The sequence below is a fragment of the Tachypleus tridentatus genome, chromosome 1, assembly GCF_004210375.1.
Source record: "Tachypleus tridentatus isolate NWPU-2018 chromosome 1, ASM421037v1, whole genome shotgun sequence".
Taxonomy (NCBI): domain Eukaryota; kingdom Metazoa; phylum Arthropoda; class Merostomata; order Xiphosura; family Limulidae; genus Tachypleus; species Tachypleus tridentatus.
Genome location: NC_134825.1, coordinates 118,806,520 through 118,824,931, shown reverse-complemented (window position 1 = coordinate 118,824,931; position 18,412 = coordinate 118,806,520). Strand labels below are relative to the sequence as shown.

At 35.7% G+C, this 18,412-nt stretch overlaps 1 protein-coding gene and 1 long non-coding RNA gene across 14 annotated transcripts in view; one reads left to right on the top strand and one right to left on the bottom strand.

The window, feature by feature from the left end:
- Positions 1-10,066, bottom strand: part of LOC143222456 (uncharacterized) — a 55,654-nt gene extending 45,588 nt beyond the window's left edge. For both annotated transcript variants that reach the window (XR_013012237.1, XR_013012239.1), the window contains exons 1-2: positions 9,857-10,066; positions 9,313-9,435 (exon numbers count right to left, since the gene is read on the bottom strand). This is a non-coding gene — a long non-coding RNA (uncharacterized LOC143222456). The remainder of the gene's footprint in view (positions 1-9,312; positions 9,436-9,856) is intronic.
- A 3,011-nt stretch (positions 10,067-13,077) lies between these two features.
- The window catches only part of LOC143222408 (synaptogenesis protein syg-2-like), a 140,200-nt gene continuing 134,865 nt past the window's right edge, over positions 13,078-18,412 (top strand). For 5 of the 12 annotated variants that reach the window (XM_076448908.1, XM_076448899.1, XM_076448962.1 and 2 more), the window contains exons 1-2: positions 13,092-13,230; positions 14,819-14,892. In XM_076448908.1, the coding sequence (XP_076305023.1) occupies positions 13,166-13,230; positions 14,819-14,892 (139 nt within the window). In that variant the 5' untranslated portion in view covers positions 13,092-13,165. Of the gene's footprint in view, positions 13,231-14,818; positions 15,029-18,412 lie in introns of those variants that run through there. The other 7 variants (XM_076448952.1, XM_076448986.1, XM_076448925.1 and 4 more) reach the window with 3 other exon arrangements.

Here is an 18,412-nt window from a genome sequence, read left to right as displayed (position 1 = left end):
AAAGCTGTACCCAGCCCGGCATGGCCAGGCGCGTTAAGGCGTGCGACTCGTAATCTGAGGGTCGCGGGTTCGCATCCGCGTCGCGCCAAACATGCTCGCCCTCCCAGCCGTGGGGTCGTTATAATGTGACGGTCAATCCCACTATTCGTTGGCAAAAAAAGTAGCCCAAGAGTTGGCAGTGGGTGGTGATGACTAGCTGCCTTCCCTCTAGTCTTAAACTGCTAAATTAGGGACGGCTAGCACAGGTAGCCCTCGAGTAGCTTTGTGCGAAATTCCAAAACAAAACAAAACAAACAAAAGCTGTACCTCTGCGCTTTTACCAAATATATATGTTGACAGAATAATTGTTCATGTCATTTTACACACGCTAATGGCTTTGTTTATTGGCTTGCAGAAAGCCAACAGAGTACTCTGCTGGTGAACTATAGATAATAAAATGTACAATCAAACTTAACAGTTTTATTCAAGACCTTTATACGTTGTAACGGACAGCAGATGCCAATTTTATGCAATAATGGCCGTCTGAGAGAAAATTTACTTTTGTCAGATTTTTTAGTTCATAAAGTGCAGCTAATGAGTCTCATCAGTCTGGTGAGAGCATCAGTAATGACTAGTATGTAGTATGTGTGTCACCAAAGTCAGAAATGACCACGTTACTTAGAGTGCAGCCATAAACATATTGTGCCACTCTACACAGTTTGCCTGATTTCAACTCCATTACTACAAAACGGAAGATTCTAGCGCCACCCAGAGCAACTATCTTTATATATCGCCCGCGATATCAACATTTGGGGGAAAAGGCAGACGAAGGTGTAATATAGAAACTGAAATCGATCAAGACACAGAATAAAGTTAAATATAATAAAAAAGCGGTGGTAAACAGAAAGTAAACAGAGGAATTCAAATCAAGTAATGGAAATACGAAATTAACACTGATCTTTATTGCATGGGGAATAGTCAAAGGAGAAACTTTATCAATTGAGTAATTGGGTTGTCAGTAGCAAAAACTTAGCAAACAAATTCAGTGGAGCAGAATGTGAAGCGCACGAAAGTGAACTTATCTAACTGAGCACTAAAGTCAGTATCATAACAAAATCATATTTCTGACAGACTTTGCAAAGATATAGACAGATTTACCTAAATAACTTGTGTACAATCACGAGAAACTTGATGCCTAGGCTGTTGGTGACCTCCATTCCAGTCGCTAAGTGACCATAAGATTTCTAATTGGCGCCATTAAACTATGGGAACAATAAAAAGATGGAACAGAGGTCACGATAGTCATCTGGACGACTTAAAGAAAGAGGGTGAAGTATGTAAATGGAGATAATACAAAAGTATGGGGGAGGGACAGATGCTACATAAGTTAAAGTGAATTGTACTTTATAAGTCGAAGAACCTAAATGAGACTATTGGACGAGATTGTCCAAGGACAGAGTAATTCTCCTCAATTATAAAATAATGTTAGAATTAATATTATATTAATTTCTTTTTTTGTAAAATGGTTGCTGCAAACAGGTTTCTTTAGTGTGGTCAGATGCTCAAAAGTGTTTATAATACAAAACTACCTTTCACTTACACTGACAGACGTACAACGACGGATTCTACAACTGGACAGAGAAGAACTTGGTATTAGTCAGTGTTAAAATTCAATAGCGTGTAAGCATATACACAAAAATAACAAAAACATAGCTGTAATAGTGAACTTTGGAGAACGTATAACACATAGTAATATATTTATGGTATGGACAGCTGATGTGGATATTAAAAGTATAACACATAGTAATATATTTATAGCAGGGACAGCTGATGTGGATATTAAAAGTATAACACGTAGTAATATATTTATAGCAGGGACAGCTGATGTGGATATTAAAAGTATAACACATAGTAATATATTTATAGCAGGGACAGCTGATGTGGATATTAAAAGTATAACACAGTAATATATTTATAGTAGGGACAGCTGATGTGGATATTAAAAGTATAACACATAGTAATATATTTATAGCAGGGACAGCTGATGTGGATATTAAAAGTATAACACATAGTAATATATTTATAGCAGGGACAGCTGATGTGGATATTAAAAGTATAACACATAGTAATATATTTATAGTAGAGACAGCTGATGTGGATATTAAAAGTATAACACAGTAATATATTTATAGTAGGGACAGCTGATGTGTTTATTAAAAACCTTTATCCATAACACTAAACGCGCAACAACGTTTCGACCTCCGTAGGTCATCAGGTTAATAATGAGATTTGAAATAAAAGTGACCATTATTAATCACAAATCATGAGAAAGGCCTTAATGATTCGGTATAAGATTATAAAAGGTGTACTGGTCGAATCTATTAAGTACGGTAATTAACATTTCAGGAAATAATTACTCCAGGTACAAAAGCGTTCTTTGGTGTTGGTTCAGATTGGTTTCTTGGCTTAATATTTTATGGTTAAACTATTGTTACTTGTGATGCAGTGTTCAAGAATACTGGAGGGGACTTATGTGTCCCTTGAATGTGCTTTCAGGTTTTTGACTTGTTTCTCTGATACATAATTCATGTCAGTCATTGAATTGTATTTTAGAATGATGTTAATACTTTGCTTGTCAGAGTAGTTTTTATATAGTGTATGTTTTAAATATCTTAATTATTTCTAAAATAAGTTTAGCACTTACTCAACAGTTACGTTTAGTCATAAGTTTGTTCTGAATGTATATTTTGTGGTAAATTGTTTAGTATGTTTAGATAACAATTACGTCGGGTTTTAATATTAAGTTATTTATTATACTATTTTGAATTAAATAAGGAAGTTTGTAGTTTTAATTCAACTTTTTTGAATTAGCACACTTTTCAATAGAGGCCCAGCATGGCCAGGTGGGTTAAAGCGTTCAACTCGTAATCTGAGGGTCGCGGATTCGAATCCCCGTCGCACCGAACATGTTCGCCCTTTCAGCAGTGGGGGCGTTATAATGTTACGGTCAATCCCACTATTTGTTTGTAAAAGAGCAGCCCAAGAGTTGGCGGTGTGTGGTGATGACTAGCTGTCTTCCCTCTAGTCTTACACTGCTAAATTAGGGACAGCGAGCGTATATAGCGCTTGAGTGACTTTGCGCGAAATTCACACGCTTTTCAATAGTTTGGTTTTTGCTGTTACAATAGTTTTGGAGAGTTGTAAAACGATATTATATGTCAGAGGTGTACTTCCAGGAATATAATCCATGTAACAGCAACTGCATCTCATGCTTTAAGTTTAGAGACTGGCTTGCATGTGTGAAAAGTAGAACAAACCAAATGAACTTAGCAAATAATTGTTTTTACACTCAGATACATAGTAGAAATCATATATTAAGTTTTTCAGAAATAAATGTCGTTTTCGAATTGCAAAGTTTGGAAGAGTATAAACCAGTGTTGTAAAACATGTTTTAATCAAAGTAAGCACCATTTGCTTCAACACACTTTTGCCAACGTGTAACGATGCTGTTTATGCTCCTATAGAAATCAGAGTTTCTAAAACCAATGAACTTCTTGAAAGTTTGTTTCTTTTGCATCTGCCTGGTTTTTAAGGCGTTTATTATTCAAAAAGTTGTGAAAGTGCTTGTAAAAATGAAAATCTGTAGGAGAAAAGTCTGAGAAATAAAGGGGATGAGGCAGAACCTCGATTCCCAATTCGTTCAATTTTTGGAGCATCATCCTTGACAGGTCTTATAACGCTGATTTTGTTGATCTTCAGTCAGCTCATGCGGAACCCACTTATTCAATTTTTTCGAATTTTCAGTCGCACTCAGATGATTAGCAATGCTTGATTTGCTTGTGCCTGGCTTTTCTGCAAGCTCACGAACTGTTGCTCGAGGGTCTGTCTCAACTGCTTCCCTTAATGTGTCTTTTATCACTATGTAGGAACCTTTACAACCAACGATGAACTGTATGTTCAGTAACAGATTTGTGGCCAAATGCCTGGTTGATGTCCCGTGTAGTTTCGTTAGCTTTTTGTCCAAGATTGAAGTGGTAAAGGAAAATCAGACGAAAGTCCTTCTTGTCCACGCAGCCTTAGGGGTTACGAAACTTATTTTGACTAGAGCTGAAACAGCAGAAAATTAAGACACCTTGTAACTGACAAACATTGGATTAAACTAGCCAACCAACGATAAGTTACTCAATATTAAGCTCCTAAATGCCATCGTGAGAATTCCGTCATATATTTCTGGACGACCTGATTTCAGAGTATGTTAAGCTTTGCACTCATGTAAATGAATCCTGAAAAATAAAAAACAACTACTATATTACTCTGCTTATCCATCGGCGTGTTTAGTAAGATTGTAATATATTCCTCAGGACTTTTCAAGACATTTTTTTTCACTAGTAGCAGAAACCGAAACTTCAAAACAGAAGCAAATCTACAAATTACAAAAGATTATAAGGTGAGTGAAACACAAACAAAAGATAACACAACATAACAAACTTTATATCAGGCATAGAATTACTATTTGTGCTTTATTTTGTTTTGTTTGTTTTTTTAATTTCGCACAAAGCTACTCGAGGGCTATCTTCGCTAGCCGTCCCTAATTTAGTAGTGTAAGACTAGAGGGAAGACAGCTAGTCATCACCACACACCGCCAACTCTTGGGCTACTCTTTTACCAGCGAATAGTGGGATTGACCATAACATTATATCGCTCCCACGGCTGAAAGGGCGAGCATGTTTGGTGCGACGGGGATGCGAACCCTCGACCCTCAGATTACGAGTCGCACGCCTTAACTCACGTGGCCATGCCAGGCCTTAAACCACGTGGCCATGCCGGGCCTTAACCCATATGGAATGGTATTAAACTGATTTTGAAACTTATGTGAAAGGATGTTTATAATTGTATGTAAGTTAGTAAAAGAGCGTATAAGTATAACAAATTTGTTGCTGTTGTTGGTTTGAAGTAAGCACAAAGCTACACAATGGGCTATCTGTGGTCTGCTTACAACGGGTATCGAAACCCGATTTTTAACGTTGAAAGTCTACAGACATACCCATGAGTTATATCTACACGAAACTAAAACCTTCTGAATATATTGTAGAAAGGCGAGATTTATTCCCAAAAATACAATCCAATCCTGGTCTAACGTGTAGAATTTTAATGAAGCCACTAAGACATTAGCCAGTACGTCATCATCAAAATTGGTGTTAATCAGAAACAAAAGTAAATAGCCATTTGAGCATAATTATGATTATCATTCATCAGGATAATAACAACATAAAACATTACATCACCAGTTAGGTGTAGTTTGAAACTCACAGTGTGGGCAATAATGAACAAAAAACACATGGCAGTTTGGTGTTACTCCATTTTAATCGTTATTTGTTATTTTATTAAGAAATACTGGACTCATGCACTCAACGTAAGCTTAGAGATAAGTGCAATTTTGTGCTAATAAATTTCGTATTAAAAGCTAAAAGCTTTGAACATGTTAAAAATTTTTAGAATAAAATTAAACATCAAAATGTTTTTCTTAAAGATGGAAAAAAAATGTAGCTAATTTTGTCTGGCAGTAAATTGTTTAAAACATATGAGGCTGTATCCGAAAGTTTATAATTATGTAACGATTAGTTGGCCCGGCATGGCCAAGCGTGTTAAGGCGTTCGACTCGTAATCCGAGGGTCGCGGGTTCGCTGAAAGGGGGAGCGTTATAATGTGACGGTCAATTCCACTATTCGTTGGTAAAAGAGTAGCCCAAGAGTTGGCGGTGGGTGGTGATGACTAGCTGCCTTCTCTCTAGTCTTACACTGCAAAATTAGGAACGGCTAACGCAGATAGCCCTTGAGTAGCTTTGCGCGAAATTCAAATGAAACAAAACTTGTTAATTTTCAGTTTTTTGTAAGGAAGTTGTGAAAAGTAAAAATACTAGTAAGCTACCAGTCTGAGAATTTATACAGGTACATAGTTGTAATAACATGATATAAATTATTTGATTTCTATATTATTTAAACAGAGAATAAAATGCAAGTTAAATTACACTTAAAAACATACTTAGGTAAAACGTAAAAGTTATTAGGTACCAGAAAATACTTCAGCGTTTTTCCAATATTTTGAATACAGTGAAAACATATCTACTTTTTATTGAAAATAATTCTGTTTTAATACAAATTATTTTGACAAGTTAGTATCTGTTCTGGAACTTCTTATAACCCTGCAGAAAAGTTGCAAGACCCGTGCAATAGGCAGACTTATCATTTATGTTGTCAGTTTAGTATTATATATTGGTCAAGGTTAGTTGTTCGTAAAATGACATGAATAACCTAAATATTGGATTAAGACTCATAATCAGATTTAAAGATGCTGTGATCTGTATAAACATCTATCCCGCAGTATAGCCCGGCATGGCCAGGCGGTTTAAGGCGTTCGACTTGTAATCTGATTGCCGCGTGTTCGAATCCCCATTACATCAAACGTGCTCGCCCTTTCAGCCGTGGTGGCGTTATTATATGACGGTCAATTCCACCATTCGTTGGTAAAAGAATTGGCGGTGGGTGGTGATGACTAGCTGCCTTCCTTTTAGTCTTACACTGCTAAATTATGGACAGCTAGTGCGGATAGCCCTCATGTAGCTTTGCGCGACATTCAAAAACAAACAAAACTGTTTCCCAGTAGCCGAGCGATATGTCTGCGGGGTTAAAACGTTAGAAATCGGGTTTCGATACACGTGGTAGGTTAAGAGCAGATAGACGTTGTTCTTGTCTTGTTAACCTCTCTTTATTAACCTGAAGATGACTTAGGATGGTCGAAACGTTGTCAATGAAAGTTTTAATACCAGCAGTTCTGAGATATAGACATTTTGAAACTTCGTGCTTAACTTCAAACAAAATATATATTTGTTATATATATCATCCGACATATAATGTTAACAAGGTTAACACTAACGTAAATGTAATTGAACTTTTCCGTATAACTACATATATTCTTATTTTTCATATTTCAATTACTTTACTTAAGTTTTTGATTGAAATTAGATATTTATAAAACCAACTGCCGCGTGTTCAGAGCAACTCGAAACACAAAAACTGGTACTACATTATGTTTCATAACTTCTACTTTAGTTCTGGCGTTCGTCTCTAGTGCTGTCTCATAGAACATTACCATATTCTAATCTTAACAGTTTCATTCCTCGTGGTAGAGTACTGCCCAAAGGCACCTTCATTCTGCTTCCACAGTTGTGGTTTATCTTTTCTATCGCGAGACTAACCAAACTGAAGGCAAAGTTGTTTGATAGGTTGCTAATGTTCAAGGTCTTACGTTTTATGCTCGATAGGGTTTCATAACAGTTTGCTTGAGGCGTAATTCTTTTTTTACGGAGGATATTACAGTATCTGGAACGTGGCCATCTGGGAGAGGACTTCACTTTGGTATGCATTCTAAAGCATCAGAATTTGTTGTTTTTTTAATAGAACTAACGTTCTAAATAGGAAAAATAGATAACTGAAAATGGCTCTAAATGAGTATAATCATGCTTACGTACGCGTAGAGAAACGTGCAATATAAATAGTGCACAAGTTTTGTTTTGTTTCTCAAATGTATAACAAGATAAGCAACTGTTGGACCTTGAATATCCTGAATTACAAAAGCCATTTTAGTTGCTAAACTTACAATAAACATTTACTTGATAGGTGTTCTACCAAACCACTCAATCATGTCTATGCTTTAACAAAACAACAAATATTTGAAACACATTTCTTCTACTCTGAGGTGTAGTATCTACCTTCATAAAAAAGATAACAAAAACACCAACTTTTCTCCTAAATGTAACCTCATGCGGCCAGGTGATTAGGGACCCTGACTCGCAATATGAGGATCCCGGATTCGAATCCTTGTCCCATCAAATATGCTCGCCCTTTCAGCCGTGGGACCATTATTACGTAATATTCAATCCCACTATTCATTAGTAAAATATTAGGTTGAGGAATAATTCGTGAGCGTTTTTAAATAATTTCATTCAAGCATTACATGCAAGACTATACAATACTTCAATGCATGAACACATTACACCCAAAACATTTTTTATGATACTTTATTTCATGTAATACCTAGGTATATAGTATGCATTGTTTTAAACGAAATTGCAAGAAATTAAATGCGAAAAGCAGATGGTGTCGAAAATGCTCGATTTTGTCCACTTGACATTCCATTTAATAAGCTGAAAATGAAAGCAAAAATTAAAGACATATGAAAATCAAACACACCATCTATTAGAGCAAAAAATTATCTACCAAATGACATGAAATATTTTGCGAAAGCGTTTCATTTATGAATATATTTTTTAACTTGAAAAAAACGCTCACGAATTATTCCTCAACCCAATAGTTCGCAGTAAGTGGTGATGACTAGCTGCTTTCTCTTTAGTATTTCACTGCTAAATTATGTACGACTAGTAAAGGTAGCCCTTGTGCAGCTTTGAGGGAAACTCAAAACAAACAAACTGTCAAATGGGAATTATCCAACCTTAGCAGGTTGTTATGAATTGACGTCAAGTGCCCTAAAGCTAAGTAACGACCTATCTCCTCAAAACAAAGTGTACAAACCATCAGCATACGTCAGCTACTTCCAATTATGGCCCTTAATAATCGTTGGACATCTGCTTAGGTTGAAAGGTTCATAGGTGTAATTTAACGCTGTGTTAAAGTTTAAAGTGAAGACTCTAAGAACCACACCTTACCAAACCCTTTATGTATTTCGACCACGAGTGAAATGCATTAAAAAAATAATAGTATTCAAGTGCCTGCAATGGTACCAAGAGTGTTCCTTTTAAACGAAACGACCCGTAGAGCAGTAGTATTCTGACAGATATGAAGCGCTTTATCAGGGAATTAACAACTCGCGCATACTCATTTTCAAAAAATCTGGAACAAGAGCCAATATCATCTTGATAGAAGAACACGTTTGTTTTGTTTGTTTGTTTTGAATTTCGCACAAAGCTACTCGAGGGCTATCTGTGCTAGCCGTCCCTATTTAGCAGTGTAAGTCTAGAGGAAAAGCAGCTAGTCATCACCACTCACCACCAATTCTTAAGCTACTCTTTTACCAACGAATAGTGGGATTGACCATCACATTATAACGCCCTCACGGCTGAAAGGGCGAGCATGTTTGGCGCGAAGGGGATACGAACCCGCGACCCTCAGATTACGAGTCGCACGCCTTAACACGCTTGGCCATGCCGGGTCTAGAAGAACACGAAACACATGACAGTAGTTGAACTATGATGCATACAAGTATAAGCGTTTGCAAGCATCATGAGACGTACACAATTAGTGTCGTTATAATATTTACCTCGCTGAAAATGCACGCCTTATCAGCAAAGGGACACTATATCATCTGGCCAATCCCACTTCTTCTTCTTCTTCATGTGTCAAATCTGCGGCAGACATCGACGACCATGGCATGCCAATCCCACTATACGATAGTAAAAGAGTAAATCACAATCTGGCGGGTGTGGAGTCAACTAACTGTCCTTTCTCTAACTAAATAACTTTAAACTTAAGGACGGCTAGGTCAGATAGCCCTCGAGTAAATTCGCGCAAAATTCAACGAGTAATAGTGAACACGATCGCGCGATCAGACAGGCTACAGACTGATGGATATGCTTAACTGGTAAACACAGCCCTTGTAAACGTAGAAACTACTGATTGGAACTGATTTTAAGTTCTCTTTTTTCTTATTTAATTATTTTAAACAATTAATAATTAGTTTATATTGTCATGAAATATCATGAACCGTAAAGAAGTAAATTATTACCAAGTATTCAGAACTGAAAACATATGAACCTTACGAGTTGAACACGTTTCCGCAACAACGGAACGCTTAGCCTTCTTACCTCAGATGATCCGCAACAACGGAACACCAAGCTTTCTAACCTCAGATGATCCGCAACAACGGAACACTAAGCTTTCTTTCCTCAGATGATTCGCAACAACGGGACACTAAGCCTTCTTACCTTAGATGATCCGCAACAACGGGACACTAAGCTTTCTTACCTCAACTGATCCGCAACAACGGAACACTAAGCCTTCTTACCTCAGATGAACAAACTTTAGCCATTAATCCATGTTCTTCCAGATTGACATACATTAACTTATTGCAGCGTCATTATGTTAATTACCATTGTAATGAGGCCGCGTAAAGTCTATTGACGTACACGTGAACGATAACACACATGGTTAAATCACCACGTAACCATGATGAATCGAAACATTGGTGGCGCTTACATTCATCATTATTAGATTTCGAAAAACAGGATATGTTGTAATGAATTTCTTAAGAATGTCTAGTTTAGTTTGGTTTACACAGTGTAAGACTAGAGGGAAGGCATCACCACCGACCGCCAACACTTGAGTTAATCTTTTACCAACGAATAGTGCAATTGATCATCAAATTATAACGTCCCCACGGCTAAAATGGCGAGCATATTTAGTATGACGGGGACTCGAACTCGCGACTCTCGGATTACGAGTCGAGGGCCTTAACCACGTGGCCATTCCGAACCAAGAATAGGTGGTATCTGCCTTCCCTCTAGTCTTTCACTGATGAATTAGGAACGACTAACGCAGATAGCCCTCGTGCAGCTAGCTTTGCGCGAAATTCAAACCAAACCAAACCAAACCAAACTTATTATTAAAGATGATATGACTATTTTTTTTAAAGGAAAAAACAAAACAAAAGTTACTGGAAGCGTGTTCTAAAACACCCAGTAATTGTTTTTGTTACATTTTAGGGCACCTAAGCAAATTAACACTGTATCGTGAAACAGAGTAAGTTTACTTCAGTAATATTGTATGTTAAAATCTTGTAGGTATGCTATATTACCTTCATTATTTTATTAATAAATGGATAAAATATTTACTATATAATTTATATTTATAATATATATATATATTGTCATTTTGCATATATATGTGCATATACATATTTGCAGTGTGGCCCTAGTAGTTCAAAGGTAAGTATCTGGACGTATAACATTAAGAACAAAGTTTTAATATCCCTAGTGGGCAGGCCCGGCATGGCCAAGCGTGTTAAGATGTGCGACTCGTAATCTAAGGGTCGCGGGTTCGCATCCCCGTCGCGCCAAATATGCTCCCCTTTCAGCCGTGGGGCGTTATAATGTGACGGTCAATCCCACTATTCGTTGGTAAAAGAATAGCCCAAGAGTTGGCGGTGGGTGGTGATGACTAGCTGCCTTCCCTCTAGTCTTACACTGCTTAATTATGGGCGGCTAACGCAGATGACCGTCGTGTAGCTTTGCGCGAAATTCAAAAACAAACAAACAAACCCTAATGGGCAACATATAATCCATTACGAAGCTTTGCGCTTCATGAAAAACAAATACATTAATTTTAGATTATAGGAGGCTTAGCATACGGATGTGGATTTACAAATCCTAGGCCATGTTCCCCGGTGGTTTTGCGATAAGCCTATGGACTTACAGACTGACATCCGAGGATAGATTCCCCACGGTGGAAAAATTGCAAATAGCTTTCTAGACAAAAAATAACAACAATCTGTAGTGTGATTACACCATGTAACACAAATAACACTATGTAACACAAATATTGTTCCTGGATAGTATGTGTTATATCTTAATTGCTTATGTTGTAAAAGTACAGAAAATGACCATTATTCTATTCAAACTTTGTTTTTGCGACCTGGATAATGAAATTTAGAAATTAACCTATTTTCTGTGTAAAACGGACAAATTTGTAGATTTTCATTTAAATAAGGTCTGAATAAAACAACATATGAATCAATATTTACATGTATTTATACTAAAGTTATAGAAAAATGTTTAGAAGTGAGCAGTTTTTCGAGATTTGTGACTGTAATGTAAATCATTTTCACTTATCAGCTCTCATCATGTTTTTGTTATACAATTCCAGGCCACAAAAGCAAAGTTTGAATAGAAAAATAGGTCTTTTCCATTTACTTTAGACATAAGCAATTGGGAAATAACACTTTCTGTCCAGGAACAAGAAAAAGTAAAAACTTTGTTACAGTGTTATTATTGTTAAAGTTAGCAATAAACGTCAGGAAATCCAACTGACCAATCAATGGGCTGTATTATCTTTTTATTTTACGACATTACATACTTCTAGTTAGACCACTATTAATTGATGTAGATGCACTAGTTACTTGGTTATTGTTTAAGTTCTAATTTATTATTTTTTAGCTTCTTTTCATCAGGATTTGGTAATAATTATGTTATTTTTTATAGAAGAATGTTTATTCCATTAGAGCATTCGTTTTTTTTTTTAATATTCCTGACATATTAGTGTGATATTTATATTACGAGACATTTTATATATTTTTAAGATAATATATACATATTATATCATGTGTAGATGTTTTAAATGCTCAAACAACAGTGCGCAGGAGATAAAACAATTCATCATGAGAATTGATTTTCATAAATGTTTGTCTCACATAAAGCAATATATATTCTAGTGTCCATTATGATAATCTGCTAAACGAGAACCATATCTATTGGTATTAAGATAAAGAATTAAAACGCAATGTGATTTTAAATGTTATAATTCATATTACTTGACTTCTGTGTAATATCAGAAAGTGACCCTGAGCGTTTCTTTGTTTTACTAAGAAAGAAAAAAAACTCTAGATAATAAAACATGAATACGCTAGATAATTCGTAATGTTTTAAGCCATATTTCAGTTAGTAGAAATTATTAATTGCTACTATACTATGCATCATAGAGTCTACAAAAGAACCATATTAGGGTTCACACCTAGCCACTCACTCACCTAGAATATTTTATAAGCCTTATTTGAACACAAATGCATTACACATGGTTTTGTCAATTTTTTTTTCCATATTTTGTTCCTAACGTCCATTTATCTTGAAGTAAAATTAAGTGTATATATTTTTAGGAAGTATTCCTCTAATGAATTTTTTAATGTTCTGATATACAGTAACTGAAAATTTAGGTAATCATCACAAATGTCTCTGCTTACCACGAGCACACTTTATCAATACACTGGTCATTCAATCGCACGTTTTATTTATTTTTTTCCTCCATGTTTAAAGTAAAGAAACTTTTGAATTACTACATCTGTACGTGACTACTAAAGCGCCACCTTAGTAGAAACAGCCTCCCCTCGGGTCAACAGAAACTTAATGTCCCGTAGCACCGGAGAATGGAATATTAGTGAGTTAGGTTCTCCAAAGGTACGTTCAGTGAAGTAAGTTTTCTTCTCTTGTTATCGATTGATGGTGTGATTGATTGTTTTGTTTGTTGTTTATGCTGAGTTGTTTTTGTCTTAGCTGCTATTCAGTTCTTATTCCCTTCACTTCCTCAAGGATTATCGGTTCACAGATAAGATTTGTAAGGATAATAGTAAGTGTGAATCTATAAAAGAAACATAAGACTTCTTCATTTTACGGACAAGTCATTTCACGACCTTGAAAACAGTTTCAATAATTCTCTTTCTACAAATGTACATACTTTCAGTTTTATTGATAACTATATATATATATATATAACTTTACGCTTACCAAATAACAGTCATTAACTTTAGGCTTACCAAATAACAGTCATCTTAAAATACAACACGTTATCTCTCAATTCATTTACTTTTTTTGAGATTGAAGATCTGCAACTTGAGAATACAGAATTAATGTTAAAACTGATTAATATCTGAACAAACTATAACTTATTTCTTCAAAAATATAACATATAATTCATTTTTTCTGCATATATTAATTAGATATATATTATATGTTAACTTAATTGTGGTATTTGATAATTATTCAATAACTAACCACATCTAAAGTCTATTTGTTAGATTGCCAATACATACTTTCATATATTTATTTAAAGGTTTTCTTTTGTATGGATAGCCCGGTATGGTCAGGTGGATAAGGCGTTGGACTCGTATTCCGAACGTCGCGGCTTCGTATCCCTATCACACCAATCGTACGTTATAATGTGACGGTCAATCCCACTTTTCGTTGGTAAAAGAGTAGTCAAGAGTTGGCGGTGGGTGGGTGATGACTAGCTGCCTTCCCTATAGTCTCACACTGCTAAATTAGGGACGGAAAGCGCAAAAATCCCTCGAGTAGCTTTGCGCGAAATTAAAAAAAAAACAAAAAACTTTGTATGGGTATTTTTTTATAAATCAAAAGTGGTAAAATTACAATTTGGTCATCAGATTACGAGAAAACTAAGCTAGTGTTTCATGAGTAGTTACAGATAAATTCTCCACCTTAGTTGCAAGTCTGAGAGCTCGTGACGCTAAAAATTTAATTTTAATTCTCGTCTTGGGCATATCACAGACAGCCCATTGTATAACATTGTTTAACAGCTGCGTTTACTGTAATTACCGAAATCCAACATGCACGGTAATTTAGATCAATACTTATTTTACCTGTGGTTTGGAGGATAAAAATTCGTGATAATCCTGTTTTATGAAAAATCGTTTTCCTTTATTATAGTACCACGCTAGTACAGTGTGTATAGTCTAGTATCCATAGTATAGTCTATGGATTTATAATGCTAAAATGAGGAGTTCGATTCCCCTCATTGGGCTCACCAGATAGCCCGATGTGGCTTTGCTCTAATAAAACACACGCACACTCCTTTACTATAGAAAGATAAATGATGCATTTTTAAAAATGTTCTTTTTCTTACGTGACTTCAATAGCATATTGGATAAAGTTTTCCGATATGTTTTATTTTTTATTTTATTTTTAGAATTTCTTTAAAATGAGAAAAATCGCATCTGAAACACATCGTGCGCTTGCTTTAACAATTTTTATTTTTATCTTTAGGAATGCTATTCTATTTTCTCTGAGGGAAGGAGCAAGTTTCGGTAATTGGCTGCGCCATCTGCGAACACAAAGAGGTCAGTGTCTGTTCCATCGTTTTTCGAGTCTCTCTCTTTACGTTTCTTGCACTGTTTTCTTACATAAAGACTTTTACAGTTCCTTTCAGTGTAAGTTAACGTTTATTCAACTGGAATGAAAGCTCTAGACTAAATGGTAAGATATTTCGTTATTTTAACGTCGTTAACCTATTTTAAGAAACGATATTTCTCAGTTCGCAGAGTTTTGAAATGAGTACAATCACGAAAGGTAGAGTTGTAAGAAAACCCATACAATGAGCTTTGCATTATATGTATTATCACTGAAAATTATGATAAGTTTACTTCACACCCTATATGTTTATGTATTATCACTGAAAATTATGATAAGTTTACTCCACACCCTATATGTTTATGTATTATCACTGTTTATGTATTATCACTGAAAATTATGATAAGTTTACTCCACACCCTATATGTTTATGTATTATCACTGTTTATGTATTATCACTGAAAATTATGATAAGTTTACTCAACACCCAACTACTTTTTTTTTCAGGTGAAAATAAAGAGACAAAAAAAAATAACTCTTTCTCAACCGACTAAAAGTTATTCTAACGTACCTCGTGACGAGAATGTTAATAAGATTCAAAACAGGTTTTTGTGGCAGAAAAAAAAAGGTACAGAAATAAAGCTAAACACAAGGGGAATGTATCGTATATCATACAGGCTAGTAGGTTTGAAAGCTGAAATAAACAAATTACTCCCTTTGTAATACTGCAGAGATTTATTAAAACATGGTTGTTACACCATATCGGATAATTGTATTTACAACTTATAATATTATTGTAGTTAGTATGTCAATGTATTCATTTCTGGGGCCCGGCATGGCCAAGCGCGTTAAGGCATGCGACTCGTAATCTGAGGGTCGCGGGTTCGCATCCCCGTCGCGCCAAACATGCACGCCCTTTCAGCCGTGGGGGCGTTATAATGTGATGATCAATCCCACTATTCGTTGGTAAAAGAGTAGCTCAAAAGTTGACGGTGGATGGTGATGACTAGCTGCCTTCCCTCCAGTCTTACACTGTTAAATTAGGGACGGCTAGCACAGATAGCCCTTGGGTAGCTTTGTGCGAAATTCAAAAACAAACAAACAAAGTATTCATCTCCAACTGTGCGAAAATGTTTGGACATTAAACATTGTTTACGTTTGTATACCCATAAATAATGGTCGGGCGGTTAAGGCGCTCGACTAGTAATCTGAGGGTCGCGGGTTCGAATCGCCCTCCCACCAAACATTTTCGCCTTTTCAGCAGTGAAAGTATTACAAGGTAGCGGGTAATCGCACTATTTGTTGGTAAAAGAGTAGTCAAGAGTTGACGGTGGGCGATGAAAAATAGCTGCCTTTCCTATAGTTTTACTCTGCGAAATTAGGGACGGCTAGCGCAGATAACCCTTGTGTAGTTTGCACGAAATTCAAAATGAAACAAACAATATAAATATTAGGCTTAACAAACCTAGGCTTAATTTAAAATTAATACTTTAAAATACATCTTGTACTTGATGTGGGCTTCTCATCATCATGAAATATTAGGCTTACAACTGAATAGCTAGGTAATATTCTATTAACATGAATTGGTTAATATATAACGAAATAATACAAATAATTCAATATATGCCACACTATGAAACGACAAATGATATAACATTGAAAGGGCTTCAGTAAATGTTTTGTTCACTTAGGCTTAAATTATTTAAATTATTGATAGCTTCCTGATATTAAATTATATTCAACAAATGACAAAAAAGTCGGAGAAGACGTTTTAGACACATTTCTCTAAATTGTGCATGGGTTATTGTTATATTTTATAGTATTACGATTTAAAATGTTATATACATCTGGTGTAATTGTAGAAGGCTTTCTGAACCCGGCATTGCCAGGTGGGTTAAGGCGTTCGTCGCGGGTTCGAATCCCCGTCGCATCAAACATGCTCGCCCTTTTAGCCGTGAGGACGTTCTAAAGTTAAGGTCAATTCCACTGTTCGTTGGTAAAAGAGTAGCCTAAGAGTTGGCAGTGAGTGGTGATGACCAGCTGCCTTCCCTCTTGTCTTACACTGCTAAATTAGGGACGGCTAGCGCAGATAGCTCTCGTGTAGCTTTGGATGAAATTCAAAAAACAAACAAACTAGGCTTTCTGAAACTTCTAATGAAAACTGCTCAATCAGATCTCACGAAGTATTGACTGTATAAAGCAGGGAGAAAAATGATCAATATTTTACTGTATTCTGTTTATGTAATGTGATGGTTTCTCACGACACTAGCTAGTAGTACGAGCGAAGAAAAGTTATTTGGGTTTGAATATTCTGTTGTGATTGTTTTATGCTACGTTATACCTAAAGTACATGTGTTACTGACAAAAGAAAATTGACATAAAGTGTGTGTGTTTCGTGTGTCTTCTTTTACCAAAGCCACATCAAGCTATCTGATGATCCCACTGACGGGATTCGAACCCCTGATTTTAGGGTTGTAAGCCCGTAGACTTACAGCTGTACTAGTAGGTGGCAATTGATATAAAAGAAGTTCGTGGCAGAAATTTCCAGTTACCCTTACCTGTACCTATGATTTCTAATATTTTCATAAAGCAATTAAGTTATATAACTTTCTAGGTAGTATCTAATGGTAGCGAAGTTTACATATTTTGTAACAATAAAATCATTATTGTTGTTATTATTAAAATAGAATATAAATACACTTAGCGCTTTCAAACTGACAAATACATGTTATATTAAACATAATTTGTTTAAAGAAAGAGATTTTATCAAACGGAAAGCAAACAGATATCTCTAGAATCATCTGTAACTCAACGTTTCTCATATCTGATCATTCCTGCATTAGTCGTAAGGAGCGTTTTGGAAATTTTGATAAAAATTGCTGTGCAAGTTTATTTAACAAAGTCCAGATAATAGTAAATGGTAAAAATGGTTTCACTAAGAAAAAATCTTTTCATTAAAACTATTTCGGTATTCTTTTAAAAAGGTTACTAGGTGTCGAGGTTAGGGTAAGAGTATATCTGAATTTTCAGAAAGTGTGTGTGTGTTTTCTTATAGCAAAGCCACATGGGGCTATCTTCTAAGCCCACCAAAGGGAATCGAACCCTTAATTTTAGCGTTGTAAATCCATAGACTTACCGCTGTACTAGCGAAGGGCTTCAAAAAGTATTTGACAAGACGCCATATTGTAAAACAATTATGTGTATAGGTGTAGGAGGGATACTTTAGCTCGTTAGATAGAAGACTTACTAGACGTAATAACGCAGAAGGTTATAATAAATGGAGTTCAGTGAAACTGGATTAATTTTACAATAGGGTAATTCATGGATCTTTGCTTTATTTGACTCATATGAAGATGGAGGAATGGTCAAACTCACTTAACCAGATGTTTCTGGTTCTTAACCGGATGCTACTACTTTAAAAAAAGATTCACGTCATCATTGATCCGGATAAATAAATCTCAGGTGGGTTTTAATTATTATTAAAGCATGAGAATGCTTATGGGTTACTTT